General features: G+C 37.8%; 1 protein-coding gene across 1 annotated transcript in view; it reads right to left on the reverse strand.

Annotated features, from left to right (window-relative positions):
* Positions 1-13,835, reverse strand: part of LOC107083590 (adenylate cyclase type 3-like) — a 22,845-nt gene extending 9,010 nt beyond the window's left edge. Inside the window, exons 1-3 of the mRNA XM_015372941.1 lie at positions 13,438-13,835; positions 11,002-12,097; positions 5,856-6,005 (exon numbers count right to left, since the gene is read on the reverse strand). Coding sequence (XP_015228427.1) covers positions 5,856-6,005; positions 11,002-11,676 — 825 coding nt within the window. The 5' untranslated portion in view covers positions 11,677-12,097; positions 13,438-13,835. The remainder of the gene's footprint in view (positions 1-5,855; positions 6,006-11,001; positions 12,098-13,437) is intronic.
* Between the last annotated feature and the right edge of the window lie 1,865 nt (positions 13,836-15,700).

The following is a 15,700-nucleotide window of genomic DNA, read 5'->3' on the forward strand; positions in this document are numbered from 1 at the left end:
TGATTGGTTGACGCGGTGCGTCGAGCAGCAAAAGTTAAATTTTTCCATCTCGAGCAGCAACGCGTTTGCGGCGCAACCATTGACTTTGCATGTAAACTCGCTGCTTCTGCCGCGCCTGCTGCGTCCGGTGTGAACGCAGCATTACACTGAGCGACGGATTCCAAACAGGAGGTTTGGATCCACCCAACTTTTTATAGACGCTGAGATCACTCTCTGAGTAACGAAGTCATCTTCACCACGACCCGTTCAAGTACCACAGGAAAACTGCAACCAGCGGCTGCATCATTCCACTCCGTCCGAGTTCTGGGTAAACCCTGTTCCGCCCTCCACCGAATCAAACAAACTCTGGAAGACCAACTCACAGACTGGAGTCTACGTGTTTCCTCTTCTCTGGAAACGTGAGTGGCAACAAATCCTCTCCTTCAGGATTAACAACTCCAATTCCCCACTGAGCCTGAATCTAACAGTCTGTCTTCCCCTCGTCTTCCAGTTTCCTGGCCGAGCAGAGTTCGGAGGAACTCTGCACTGAACTCAACTTTCCCTTCAATAAAGCCCGTTCTAACTTTTACTCTGTGTCTCTCTGTTTGGCTTCACTGCATGTGGGTCCGAGCTTTAGATAAAATCATGACAAATACAAGGCAGTGCCCAGGGTCCCAAGTTCCTATAAAACCCTGTTTGCATGTATGGTTAATACAACTATTCCTTATTTGTGCACTTAAATTATGTTTTTGATAAAAAAACACTGTTGCTGGAATGCCATCAGAATGCTTATAATATGAAATGTGTTTCATATCAGTTTTAAAAATACTAACTATTCAAAAATATAAATAAAATGTTCTATTATTAGTACATTTCTGCATACATTTCAGAGTAGTTTTAAAGAACCTGTAACTTTAAGAAACCACCTGATGAATTGATGTGTAGAACCACCTGCTATAGATTCTACACAATTTAGAAAGATCCTTATTATAAAAATGCCACAAAAAATAACAACTATTTTGATTATTATTTCTTATTTAAAAAGAAACAAAAAATAAATAAATAAAAAAGGAGAGCCTTGAGTCTCCTCACACTCCTAAAATGGAATAGAGGTTTAAGGTTGAATAAATTACCACAAAGAAACTACAACTCTGCTTTGAGAACTCATCCTACTGAACAACTTGGTCACATGGCAACAAATAACAACTCAATAAAATTGATATACTAATAAAATGGACCCTGAGTTTTCTTTAAAAGATCTATATCCACATTCAGACCCAAGGGCTGCTAGCTGCCATGTTGAAAATACATTTCAATAAAGAAAAACAGCAGCAGTGGACTACAAAGCTAAGCTGAGCCAAAAGGAACAAGAAACTAGCAGCTTGTTGGAAATGGAGTGGAGTAGAAAGTTACAATTGTCAGGATTTTACTGCTGATGGCTCGCTTGATTGCTCATTCCATTCACCTGACTAGCTCTGTTCCTCTTCACTGCTCATCTGATCCACCTGCTCCTGCTTCTATTTAAACTCCTTGGTCCCAGCCATCAGTGCCAGATTATTCTTCAGCCTTTGGTGTTGAGAGTTCCCTAACGTTTCTATTGTGTTCTGATTGCCGTTTCTGTATTTGACCTTTGAGCCTGCCTGCCCCTGTCTGATCTGTTTGCCTGACCTGACCTTCGTACTTCTGTTGGATTCTTCTGTGCACTGAACCTAGATCTTTCTCTTGACTTTGCCCTGTGGATTATCCTGCCTTCCTTCATCTGGTTGGATCTTTTCTACTGTAAGCTCTTCTTGGCTTCCGCGTCTGGAACTCTCTGGCAGAGTTTGCTGCAACTTGTCAGCTGACTGGCTGGAAACATTGTCGTTCTCTGGGCACGAACTGTGAACTGAACTGTCCAGCCAGGTTAGTGACTCACATGTTCATCATCTTGGTCACTAGCCTGTGTTAGCAGCCCTAGCTGCTGCAGCCGCCATGACTGCAGATCCCTTCTGCTATTGTTTTGAATACACACTTTTTAAATATTTCTGTCAAAATTATCGCGTTATAATCGCGTTAACGCGAGGCCATTTTAATGGCTGAAAAGTAACTTTCTAGAGCATAGACTACCTCCATCTAGTGATGTCGGTCTATTGATTTTGATGTATTGATTGAAAATTGTTCATTATTACCTTGGTTAATTGACATCTAATGTTAACTCTACTACATTTTATAGCAGTAGGGTAAAATGCTTGTCTTTGTTCAAAAGACTGTATTAACTGTAAAGACTGTCTTTTACATCAGCCTGTTTTCAGGGCCTTTTTTTGGCTACATAATTGTTATTTTTTGCTACATGCCTCCCCATCTTCTTGCCATATGTTTCTATGGCATAAATCAGTGTCTGTGACCTGTTTTCATTTAAAAAAAAGAACATTGGCACAAACCTAGCCTGTATGTATTTTTTGTATGTCATCGAGAGTATTTAAATGATTTTCAATCAGAAAAAAAATGTGTGATTAAAATGCGATTAATCGCGAGTTAACTTAGGCGTTGATGCGATTAATCGCGATTAAAAAAATGTCATCGATTGACAGCACTAATATATACTTAAGTAGGGTAATCAAGTAACTACGTTACTTTCCACCGCTGCAGGTATGACATAAATTGTAAGCAAGTGTGAAAATTTCAAGTATTTGCTGAAGAAGACGACGGGAACATAATGGCATTATGGGAATGTTTTGTATGAATGCTTTTAAAGTCTTTGTTTTTAATAAATTAGTTTGAAATGTTGATTTTACAGCCCCTAACCCTTCTGTAGCCTTCTGTCTTTAGAATTTGGAGAATTCAAACAGCTCTTATCATGTTTGCTGCTTACATACTTGTGGGTCATTAAGGAAACTTACTGAGCCAAACTAGACACTGTGACCTCCCCCTCCCCTTGGGTGGTCAGCAGGCTGGGATGCTTCAGCTCATCACATTAACTTGCAGACGTTTGTTATTATAGGACATTTATTTGCAAATGACACAACTTTTTGACATTTTCAACAAAAAAACTGTTGATTTTCATCCAAGTTTAAAAACTGTTCAGATTACTTCCTAGATAAGTGGGTTTTTTTACACTTAAAATCAACAAGATTTTAGCTTTTATAACCCATTCTTTGTTTAAATAAAATTCCGTTAAATAGTTTGTTCCTGCATATGCTAATTAAAATAATGATTTTCTGTGTTTAAAAATTAAGAATGCAGACATTTTATGGTCGGAAAGCATAGATTTTGCTCTCTGAAAAGACTTGAAATTAAAACATTTTTAGATCTCAACCCTGGAACATTGTTCAGGGATACAATGAGCTGATAAGTTGTGATGTTGTTTCTATGCTTCAATTTCTGTCATTAGTAGCTGCCCAAATTCAAATTTAATTTATAGCTTGACATTTACATTTTTTAAGCGTTAATTTGACTTGTGCTTAGAGGTAAATATTACTGTTTTTCTCTCTCTCTCTTGTTTGTACCAATAATAAGAATTCAACTTTATGATTAAGTTCGTTTTTACATTTTTTTATTAATTTTGGCAACTTTTTCTTTTTTCCAAACAGTAAAATGTTTATATTTTAAACTTAACATGTTCTGCTGGAGCAAATTTTTTCATTTTCTTCAGCAATATTTAGAAAATCACATTTTCAGTCTATCTCTGTTTTATTTTTTATTCATGCAGAACAGAGTTTGATCTGTTATTTGATCAAAGTATTTTTTTGTTAGTGATTATTTACGTGTGAGTGGGTAGCACTGCTGCCTTGCAACAAGAAGGTCATGGGTTCGATTCCCAGCCTTTCTGCATGGAGTTTGCATGTTCTTCCTGAGCATGTGCGGGTTCTCTCCGGGTACTCCGGCTTCCTCCCACAGTCCAAAAAAAAAAAAAGACATCACTTTTAGGTTAATTGGCTTCTCTAAATTCTCCTTAGGTGTGCGTGAATGGTTGTTTGTCTCTGTCCAGGGTGGACCCCACCTCTCGCCCATAGACAGCTGGAGATCACCAGAACCCCTCACCACCCTATTTGGGCGTGTAAAGAAAATGGATGGATGGGTTATTCAATGTACTGTATAATGTGGTTAGTAAACTAATGCATAATATTGCCCTGTTTGATTGTTTCAGTTACCTATTCAATCAGAAATGTGCTACATGTGCTNATTCCCAGCCTTTCTGCATGGAGTTTGCATGTTCTTCCTGAGCATGTGCGGGTTCTCTCCGGGTACTCCGGCTTCCTCCCACAGTCCAAAAAAAAAAAAAGACATCACTTTTAGGTTAATTGGCTTCTCTAAATTCTCCTTAGGTGTGCGTGAATGGTTGTTTGTCTCTGTCCAGGGTGGACCCCACCTCTCGCCCATAGACAGCTGGAGATCACCAGAACCCCTCACCACCCTATTTGGGCGTGTAAAGAAAATGGATGGATGGGTTATTCAATGTACTGTATAATGTGGTTAGTAAACTAATGCATAATATTGCCCTGTTTGATTGTTTCAGTTACCTATTCAATCAGAAATGTGCTACATGTGCTAGCTACACCTTTATCATCAAAACAATTAATTATCTTAAAAGAAGACCAAGATGTCTAGAGTAGTGGAGAATAATAGTATTACTTTTTAAGTGAAGAGATTGGTCCAAACATAAAAACATTTACATCCGGGTAAAACGCTAACATGTCGACATGAAAGGATTCTGAACCAATAGAAATGGTAGTCATTTAAGGTCATTCAAGGTTAAGAAATATATACTAATTGAATAGTATAGAAATTTTATCATCATTGCATCGACAATTAAATTAAAACTGCTATCACCGAGTGGATCATTCCTTCAGCAGAAGAGCTGAAATATGCTGAAGAAGCCACTCACATCCATTCATGTCAGGTTCATGGGCTGTTTTTGAAAACGGAGTTTTTTGGTTATAGCTGTGGAATAGTAACAGCATAGTTTAAAAGCAGGTTGGCGTAATGCTACTGAACTTTGATGTACAAAATTAGTTTAGGATAAAAGGAGTAAGTCATTACTTTACCAATGTAGGACTGGTTTCAGTATAGGTTTGTCAAATGCAAACCGACAAAAATAAATAAATCATGAGGCTTAAAATAAAATGTCCACAAAACGTCTTGAGTGGTCCCAGATAAAATGATCAAATTTTACTGAAAAAAACTGTATGTAAATATTTGTTTTGTAGATTTTGATGGGTCCAAATCGTATTATAATGTAATACCGGTGAAAATGCTAATGTTAATAAGAAAGGATTCTGTATCCCTTTTCTCATAGTAGCTTCATCTGGTCTGTTCCTGTTTGGCTGTGACTCCATCCTGGAGAGAAATATCAGCTGTGCTGCTGCCATCAACACCTTTGNATATATATATATATATATATATATATATATATATATACGATATACAATCCTCACAGTGTTTTGTATGCCTTGTCTGAATGACAGTAGGTTTGTTAAAGCAGGTGTATCATGTCATCATCAGCTCCATCTGATAGTATCACTGCTGCTACCCTCTGTTTTAGGAGAATTGCTTGTTCTGGAAGTAGGAAATACAAAACACCTGGTTGGGGTGGCCTTTCTAGCCTTCAAGTGTCAACTGCTTAATGAGAACAGAACGTGCCTCAGATGATTAAATATTCATGACGCACTGCTCAAAACGCCCTGCAGGACCATCTGATGCACCTTCATCCACTTCAACCATAGACTTACATGTAAATAAGATGCATCATGTTTAATCCCCTCTGATTTAATATTATGAAGTCATAGAATAAGGCATTGACTTGACTTCTGCTTTTACTGGGAGTTGACTTGGAAAACTACATCTTGTTAATGGCCCACTCCCTAATACTACAAAATGTGTATAAATGTTCCACTGACCTGTTGCTGGCTTTGCTCCTCCAGGTTAAGTTTCACCTCCAATGATTGCCTTGCCTCCAGGAAAGCTTTTCTATGCTTCCGGTCAGCCATGTAATATGAGGTGACACCCACAGTGATGGCACAAATATAGATCACAATGTTCGCCAGCAGCTTGATAAAATACAAAAAAGAGATTATAAGTCAGTACTCAGTATATAATGAATAAAGCCGTACAATAAAAACTCATTAAATGCTTAAAGCTCTGTTGTGTGTTAGGAGCATTAATTTAAAAAGGTGCTGTTCTAGTTTTAGAGACACCTAAAGTGCAGATCATACTTCTGCAACCGAACACATCAAATGTCGCTTGGGTCTTGTCACGAACAAGTTTTGCTTCTATGCTTCTGCACCATCGGTCTGGAATTTCTAGGGACGCATCGGGCAGTTTCCCGCCAAAGCGCAAGGGGGAGCCTATTCAAGAACTCGCAAGAACTTTGGCGGATGGTCACAAAAACTTTTGAGGATGGTCACGAGAACTTCGGCAGCTCCGGCGGGATTGTATTTCTTCCAAAACAACAATGGCGCATCTGCAAGATGCTAGAGTCTAGAGTTTCTAGACAGGAACAAGGACATATGTCACAATGGGGGTGGTTTGACAGGACCCAAATGCAGCAAAAGCTTGAGGTGGTTACTTTACGTTTTAATGACAAAAGTTTAACAGCAGCAAAAATCGAAAAAAATGCTCAAAACCAAGAATACCGTACTCACAACAAGAAGGGAACAAAGTAATGATGACAAACCAGCAAAGAGTGACTGAACAGGAGGAGATTATATGAGAGAGAGAAACAAAAACCAGGCTAATTAGCAGATTGGGAGCAGGTGTTAACAGAGGTAAGAAGAGAGCTAGGGAAAAAGAGACTGACACAAGAGGGAAAACAGGAAATATCTAAGAACTCAAATACAATCAAAAATACCTAGAACACAAGAATCGAAATAAGACCAAGGAAAACTCAAAATAAACCTTGAACAAAACCAAAACCATGACAATATAGTTTTTTATACAATTTGTCCGAGGCATCGTACAAGTGGTTGTACTCCCGAACCTCCTCGGTTAACCTTTCGTCGTTGTTGTCCATTGTAGTTGTTCCTCGGTTTTTAAAAATGGCACGCACCTGCACCAAATCGAGAAGGCCGATCGCACAGACAGCCGGAAAGGCTGAACCGCTGCACGGGGGGGCGGGGTCGCAAACTGAGATTTTAAGGGTTTTATTTTCGAGAAGAAAAATCTAATTCAAGTTTGGACTTTACACAAAGCCAATGAAAGAAGGATGAAATAAGGAAATAATTATCTATTTTCTTAGTAGTCACCAAAATTCCTGCTGAAACATTTTGGATAAGGCCTTTAAATGTATTTTATGAATTTTTGGGTCAAGCCTTGAAATCATAAATGCATAGATGAGTTTTTACACCTTTCCATCTCTCTTGTGCAAGATATTTCTATTTTTGGCAATTTCCTAAGAAAAAAGAAGGAAATCCAAAAACATATTTATAATGGGAACTAAAGAACATATCCTGGTCAAAAATAACACCTATAACTTTACCCCCTTTGGCAAAATGAATGCTATCAAGCAGTGGTGCAAACGGATCGTCATTGATCCATGATCCGTTTCGGATCAATATTTTTGGCTCAGCTTACACATGATCCGTGACAACTGCTTTGCACATCAGCTGCTGCCGGAGGCTCCCGACAGATGTATAGAGTGAGGGCCCGCACGAACAGCAGCTTGATGACCACGGCCTATAAGTCATGTTTGCGTAGCACCTTTTTGCTGCTGGATGCGTAAATAAGCTTCCTGGAGCACAGCGTGCAGAAGCAAGCACCTGGTTCACCTAACTTCCTGCACCAGCTGCTAAATGGCTTGCCATCTCGCCCTGTCTCCTCCAGCCATGCCCATCACCATTTATTTTTCAGACATTTATCTATGGTCGTGACATCTTCCCTTGGAATTCATGAACTGCACTGTGCCCACTCCATGCGATTCCGTTCTCTCCATCATCCTTCTCTCCAAACACAAAGTTTAATCTATTTACTTTTTGACTTTTTACACATCTCTCTATTGACCGTTTAAAACTTCAGGACTGTACCACAATCTATCTGGTGACTTGAGCAAGAAAGAATAGGAGGAGGTACACGCTTTCCTAAGACCTGTCCCCTTCTTCTTCTGATTGGCTAATACTGTTTTAGACCACTCCATTGACTGATAAATGTAAGAGGGATTTCTTCTTTTTTTATTTATTTACCATCAATTTATTTTCAAGTGATTTTCTTTACCCACGGGCAATTGCTACGAGCCGGAAACCACAGCTGTGAAGGTGTGTAGGCACTGAGGCACAAGAAAGCCTCATGGCAGTGGAAAAACATTGACCATAGCAATGTGTTTGAAAAGCAAAATGCATTGCAATGCATACCATTTATACAGTAGTAGCCATTGAAAATTTCTCCACCTTCCATGATGGGCCATTGGCTGGTCCCCCAAGATTCCTTTTTTAAACGCCAATCTTTGATCTAATTTATTCTGTCATGATTTGTAGAAATTAAGATCTAAAGAAGCGTCATCTCCTGGTGAGACCCTGGTGAGTTGTGCAAAGCCCTTGCTTTGGACAACTGCTTTGCACTGAAAGTGCTTGAACCACATTACAACATCCCGTCGCGCACACACTTTAGTGAAAAAGTTGTACAAGATCTTTATGACGACTTTGGGATTAATTTAAGTATTTTTTTGTTATTGAATTTGAATTTAAATGAATGTCCAAATGAAACTTCTTCCAGTGTGGTTTTCGTCCTGGCCATGGAACAGTGGACGAGCTTTACAGTTTCTGCAGGGTGCTCGTGGGTGCTTCTGACTTTGCCTAATCAGCCCAAATGTAATTAGTTGATCTGGAGAAGGCATTTGACCATGTCTCTCGTGGTACCCTGTGGATGGCACTTCAGCAACATGGAGTTGGTGGCGCTTTACTAAGGGCCATCCAGTCTCTGTACAACTGGAGTAAAGTTTTGGTCTGAATTGCCAGCATTAAGTAAGACCTGTTCCCGGTGCAAGTCCGACAGGGCTTCCCTTTGTCGCTGGTCCTGTTCATAACCATTATTGCAAGAATTTCTAGGAGAAGCCATTGGTCAGAGGGGTCTGGTTCCCCTGCTTTTTGCCGATGAGGTGGTTCTGCTGGCTCCCTCCTGCTAAGACTTGAAGCATATACTTGGGCGGTTCCCAACAGAGGTTAAAGCGGCCGGGTTGAAATTAGCTTCCTCAGCAGGGTGGCTGGGCGCATCCCTTAATCCTCATTCCCACTGGAAATACAGGGTTAACATTTTTTTTTATAAACATGAGTCGACCTGCTAACAATTGCCATTCGGCTCCTTTCCCCCTGGTCAAAAAAAGCTAGGTCTAATCCCTTGATGTCCCCAATGCAGGGTTAGCGTTGATGATGTCACAAGAGCGACAGAAATCAGGAATGTAAACAATGGAGAACAACATGGAAGGAAGCCAGGACTAGTCAGCGTGCTTCCTTATTTCACTCTTTTATCTGTCCCTCTTACCAGCGGTGCTCCATGTTTATAGAATGTAAACAGAGTTGTTTCAGCTTGTTAGATCAGACATGACTGGCACAGTGTGTTGACTTTGCATTTAATGGTATCATGTAATTTAGCGGATCTGGTGTTCCCACAGCATTATTTTTTTCCAGCTTTAATTGTCATTACACAGTCACAAGTAGAGAGCAACAAAATGAACTATCTGCATTTAACCCATCCCCTTGGGGAGCAGTGGGCTGCCATTGTGCGGCGCCCAGGGAACAGGGTGGGGTTAAGGGTCTTGCTCAGGGACTCAGAGTGGCAGTCTGTCGGAGTGGGGTTTGAACTCAGCAGCCCAAATTACATGTGTGATACATCATTTGAAAGCTCACACCTTTTAGTTTCTGAAAATAAAAGGAAAATAATGTGACTAAAACACAGCCTAAACTGCATTAGTTCAAAGATGACTCAAAGTGGTTTTTTCTTCTCGAAAATAATAGATCTTTTTTGAAAAGTAATACAGTAGCAGTAATAAAAACGTGCTTGAAAAATGTGCATGTGTCATTTTATTACATTTGTCCTACATCATGTCAACCACAATTTCAGAAAATTTCTGACCTCTACGTATAACAGTTACAGAGCAGTGGGCCTTTGAACTTTTGGTGTCACCAGCATCGCTAAACCTCTGTGTGCCAGATTGTGCCAAATTGTTGTTATAAATATAAATTGTTGGTTATAAATGCTTCAAAAACATTCGCCGGCCACCGTTTGGATTTTAATATACATGCGAGAATGTTTATTTTGCTCTCTGATTTTTTTACATAAATATGACACCATAGATTAATTTGATTATTCCCAAAGGTAGTGACTGTTCTCAACAAAAATCAATATGAGTTAGCAGGGGAGAAAAGAAAACAATTTCTGCTCTTAATGGCAAAATAAAAAATTATCAGGACTTAGATGATTTTGAGGGTTAAGATCTGGCATTTGGACCATTCAAACTGTCTCAAACAGTCAAGTTTTTTTTTTTTACATAAAACAGCTTAGCCCATATGCTGACTGAAGAGAACAACACTGGTTTTATAAGACAAAGGATTTCTACTCACCAGAAACAAAGAACATTGGGCAAAGAGAAGCAGATCATGTAGAGGAAGCCTCAAGCCCTGAGTTAAAATGGTTTAATCCACTGGCTCAGAGATTCTGCTTGGCTACTCGCTCCTCTCACAAACAGCAGTTCTTGAGCGGACGGTCAATAACTATCCTAACCCAACAATCTGGCAAACCAAAACCAATTACTTTTATTTCTTAAAACCTATTGACACAAAAATTAATGCTACTCATTATTGGAGCCCAATAAAATGGACAGATTTTTTTTCTATTTTCTATATTTCTCTCTGTAAAATTAATGGCTTTAGGTCAAGTGACTTATTTACACTAAAGTAATACGAGACTGGACTGATGATTCAGGTATGTTTTTATCTAATTTAATCGAATTTTGTTTAGACTTTTGAAATATTATATATACCAACCGGAACAACATTAATGCTAAATTGTTATGCCACCTAAGTGTAAAACAAGCCAAATCTCCTCCTCAATTTTTACCTGTCTGGCAAGTACAGATCCCTGGATGTTCTCCTGCTGCTGCTGAGCGATGGTGACTCCAAGAACTAGAGTGTGGACTCCACAGGAAACAGCAGTGATGAGTACAATGGGTGCCAGTCTCAAAGGCAGAGTGAGGAAAGAAGAAAAGCTAAAAAAGGCCTGCCAGCCCACTGTGTCACTGGCTTGGTGGAAACGAGCATAGTTGAGTCCCAAGTGGCAAAATATCTGTGCAGCTATCAGAACCCAGAGGGAATAGGGCACAAAACGTCTTGAGATCCGCTCTGGTAACAGTCCAAAGCGGCACAGCAGGTAGAGAATAATATGTCCTGCCAATCCCACAGATGCCACTGAAATGGAAGCAAACTTTTCAGAGGTATAAACCACTGCACACATTATGAGGATGTAACTATCAAAAAGGGCAGCAAACACAACAAGCACCAAAAGGGTCTCATGTCTTTGCCTTCTGAAGTAGGTCTGATAGAGATTCTCCAACGACTCAGGAGCAAATGTGAGGCGCATAAACCGGGGCAAGCAGAGGCAGGATCCAGAATTTCGAACTGTAACATCGTGTGTTCTTCCAACAGCCTGTCCAGGGTCAGAGGGCAATGTCACAGAGCAGTCTGCCGAATACTCCACAGAGTACTCTGGTTCAGAAAAAGCTTGATTGCGAGGCATGGCAAAAACGCAGAACCAAATCTTCTGTCTTTCTTATCCAATAGTAAAGTATCTTGTCGAGCAGAAATGGATTAAGGCTAAAAATAATTTTGGACAATTATTACTTTTTGTTCTTCGTAATGTTATTTTTTCCTCTTAGAATGCACAATCATGTCTGCTTTTCAAACAGCACTGGAGAGATGTGTTCCTGTGTCACACCATCCCTGTTCTATTAGCTCACTGCAATCAATAATGCTCTGTCACAAGTACAGACTAAATAATGCTATGGCTCATCAGAGTTGGGAATCAATGCTAATCTTCATTGTTCGTCAACAATTATGCATTTCTGTTCAATGTGCAGTCCAAACTTCAATGTAGATTTTTCCTGAATTTCTTGGACAGTATTTCCATCTTCAGCTTTCCATGGCATCAACTTGCATACCTTTATAAAAAAAAATGAAAGAAAGTTTAGCAGTCATTCAGTCATCTAAAAGTAATGTTGCACACACAACCACATATATAGCTATGATATGCATATTTATATCATAGCTCTGTACTTGTGACAGTGTATTGACAATAAAAACCTGGGAAAAATATATATGCATTTTCAAACAGCATATATATATCAATTATTGTTTATTTATTATTTAATCAAATCCATCAATAAGCAGTCACAGTAAGGATAAGAATAATGTGAGGAGCCAGTGCCATAAATACATTTTAGATACATCATTATATTTTTAGTGGTGTGTAAAGATTTTATTATTATGTTTTTGATCTATATATATCTATATATATAATGATCTTAGTAAAGGAAGTGACTGAAATAAATAACATCTGTTGTCAAATGCATTTATTAAAAATAACAAGGCATGAAGACAAACTCATGAATCAAAATTAATTTATTAAATTAATTCATTTATTGAATTAATTTATTTCAGTAATTCAATTTAATAGGCAAAAGAAACCAACACACACAAGCAAAAAATTTGATAAAAGCTCATGTTGTCAAGACTTTTCCTGTTATAATAAATTTCGTCTTACAGGTAATGACTATGAACTGTTGGGAAATGTTTAAATTGTCCAATGACACAAGTTGAAATATATTGAATAAAACTTGAAGATACTCAATTAAACTTATTTATTTTGAATGAAACCTGAATATTTTGAATAATATTCTGAGTACATTGAATGCAATTTGGATTTTATTGAATATAACTTGAATATCTGGAATGATATTCTGAGTAAATTGAGTGCAACATCTGAATATATGGGATGAAAGTTAGCCTGAAAGGATTATAGGTAGTGTAGTTTCAAAACAGATAACTAAAGGCCAATTAACACATCTGGCTGTCATCCTGTTCTCTAAAGTTTATATGACTTAATTTGTTTTCATTTAGAATAAATTAATCAAACTTTAATATTTTGAGAGAAACCTCAATATATTTAATAATATTTCAAATATATTCAATTCAGCATGCTATTTTGAATGACATTCATATATATATATATATATATATATATATATATATATATATATATATATATATATATATATATATATATATATATCAGCCGTCTATAGCAACATGTTGCACGTCCTGATCGACAAACCTAATTACATCTGTGCTTAAACACACCGATTCTTAAATATATAACTCCGTTTAGGTTTATTTTTCCTCCCGCTCTCAGTCTAGTTACACCCTTCCTTAATCAGAACATGTATCATATATAATATGCGCACACTTACGCATACATGTATATCAGATATTTTCCACTCACCAGCGATGCTGGACGCAGCTCCATCTCTATAGGATGTTCCGGATGCGGGGGAAGCGATGCGCATCATGCTGCTGATTCCAATTACCAACAATAAGGCCAGTTTCTGTTCCGTTTTGACGCTACAACTGCTGTGACAATATTGAGTTTTACGCAATCCTTCGTTCAAAGCTGGAGCTCACAGTTATAGCCAATAAGGGTGGAAGATTTAAAATAAAAATAAAATGTGACAGTAAGTCAAATAATGTCTTGTCGTTCCCCCGCGTTAAACGTTTTTTTTTTCTTTCTTATTGATTTTTTTGTTTTGTTTTAGCTTCTTTTCTCGTGAAAAAAAGGAACATCAGCGACATCCAAATATATACAGGGTATATCTTCTACTGCCCCGTTCACTGGAACGGAGCGCGAGCGCCGTCGCCATCTTGGGTCGGTGAGGCTCCTCCCTCAAGCATGTCAGTCATAAAACAATACATATAAACACACAGGCCTGTATATAGGCCGACGTATGTTGGTTTGTCAAATTAAAATAATCACCTGTTGGATGAAATTTATTGTAACGAAAAAAAAAAGCTTGAACAAATCAGCTTTTATTAACTGTTTTTTGTTTGTTTCTTTCTTTTAATTTAATTACTGAAATAAATTAACTTGAATCCACAAATTTCTCTTAAAACATTGTTATTTTTATTATATGCACTTGAAATGTAATATTTTTCCCCCTCATCTTTATTTCTTTTTAAGGCTGCTTTTTGTTAAATAAAGATTTTAAAACAATCCACTGGACTTGGTTTCCAAGTTTAAAAACATTTCGCTTCCCATCCAGGAAGCTTTTTCAATTTAAAATGTCAGGAATAACGTTGAGTTTGTCTATTCAGCCAGACCATCTATTCTCTTTAAAGACCCCCACCAAATGACCCACATTTCAAACGGATGGACCTCTACTCTGTTCCAATTTGAATATTTACAAAACAATAACAAGGCTTTATTGGGCTACTGTATAAAACCACAAACTCCACACTATTCCTTATATTTTGAATTGAAAAAGTGTTGGGGTAATAATCATAACCAGTTATTGTCCTAGAAATGAAAACCAAACAGAGCAAGCATTCTTTTCTTCGCTGCAAAAGTGAGAGAGAGGACAGACCAAGGGTGAGACCCATTGAAAGTCTGTACTCAACTCTGCCCAAACCTCTTTTTTCTGCTGCTTTTATCATTCGACTTAAATGGAATTACAGGAATGGTCAAACGTTACCAGGAGGAGTCTGATGTTATTAGGAGGGGTCAGAAGTTATCTTATTATAATAGTTAATAATAAGATAGAAGTTATGTAAGTCACCTACGGCTGCATAGCTGGATAATACCAGGCCCTGAGAGAAATATTTGCTCTCCTAATTTAGAGTAACACTTAACATTGCTGGGCCAGATAGCTGTAACTGGAAATAAAATTATAACATATACATTTTTCTAACAAAAAGCTTCCTGGGTGGGAAGTGAAACGTCTTCAAACTTTAAAACCTAGTCCAGTGGATTGTTTTTAATTTTTTTGGAATGACTATGACCTGGATGACTGAGAACCGTTGCCAGCATTTTAAAGCCTCTACACTTTGTCTGAAAATGGAAGACATAAACTGTGCATGTTCAAAGTAAAATCATTTAAACATCTTCAAACGTGAGGCCATCAATTGTATACACCAGTCAGTAATGTGTACCTATATAAAACTAATTAAATGTTTGAATTATAAATTAATCCATGTTTGTGACTGCTTTATTGCGGCATTCCATTGCATTTCATTTTTTTTAATATATATATATATTATTCTAAGACCACGTGCAAAGGGTGGGCTCTAAAGCGTTTTTTTTATTATTGGTTATTTGTTTTTTCAAATTAAGCAGGGTACTACCTACATTATTCTTATAAAATTAATTGAAACTCCATTCAACCAATAAGAGAAGTAGGCTGTTGACACCACTAATTCACCACAAATCAGAGTTCTGAAAAGAGATTTGATGTTTAATTTTCTGGTGGAATAATATAATCTGAAGCAGTAATTGGCAGTGTTTGTTTCTGTAATCATCTCAATAGTAATTCTAATTTCTTTAAAGTACTTTATAGAGCAAAATACACAATAACTGTCTGAAACAGGTAAGATGCCGTTTTGAAACCTGAGTTGTATCTGCAATACCTAATCGATTCAAATAAATTCAATTCAGTTTATTTCTATAGCGCCAAATTCACAACACATGTCATCTCAAGGCACTTTACAGTTCAACC

Source organism: Cyprinodon variegatus, unplaced genomic scaffold (assembly GCF_000732505.1).
Source record: "Cyprinodon variegatus isolate N-32 unplaced genomic scaffold, C_variegatus-1.0 Scaffold78, whole genome shotgun sequence".
Taxonomy (NCBI): domain Eukaryota; kingdom Metazoa; phylum Chordata; class Actinopteri; order Cyprinodontiformes; family Cyprinodontidae; genus Cyprinodon; species Cyprinodon variegatus.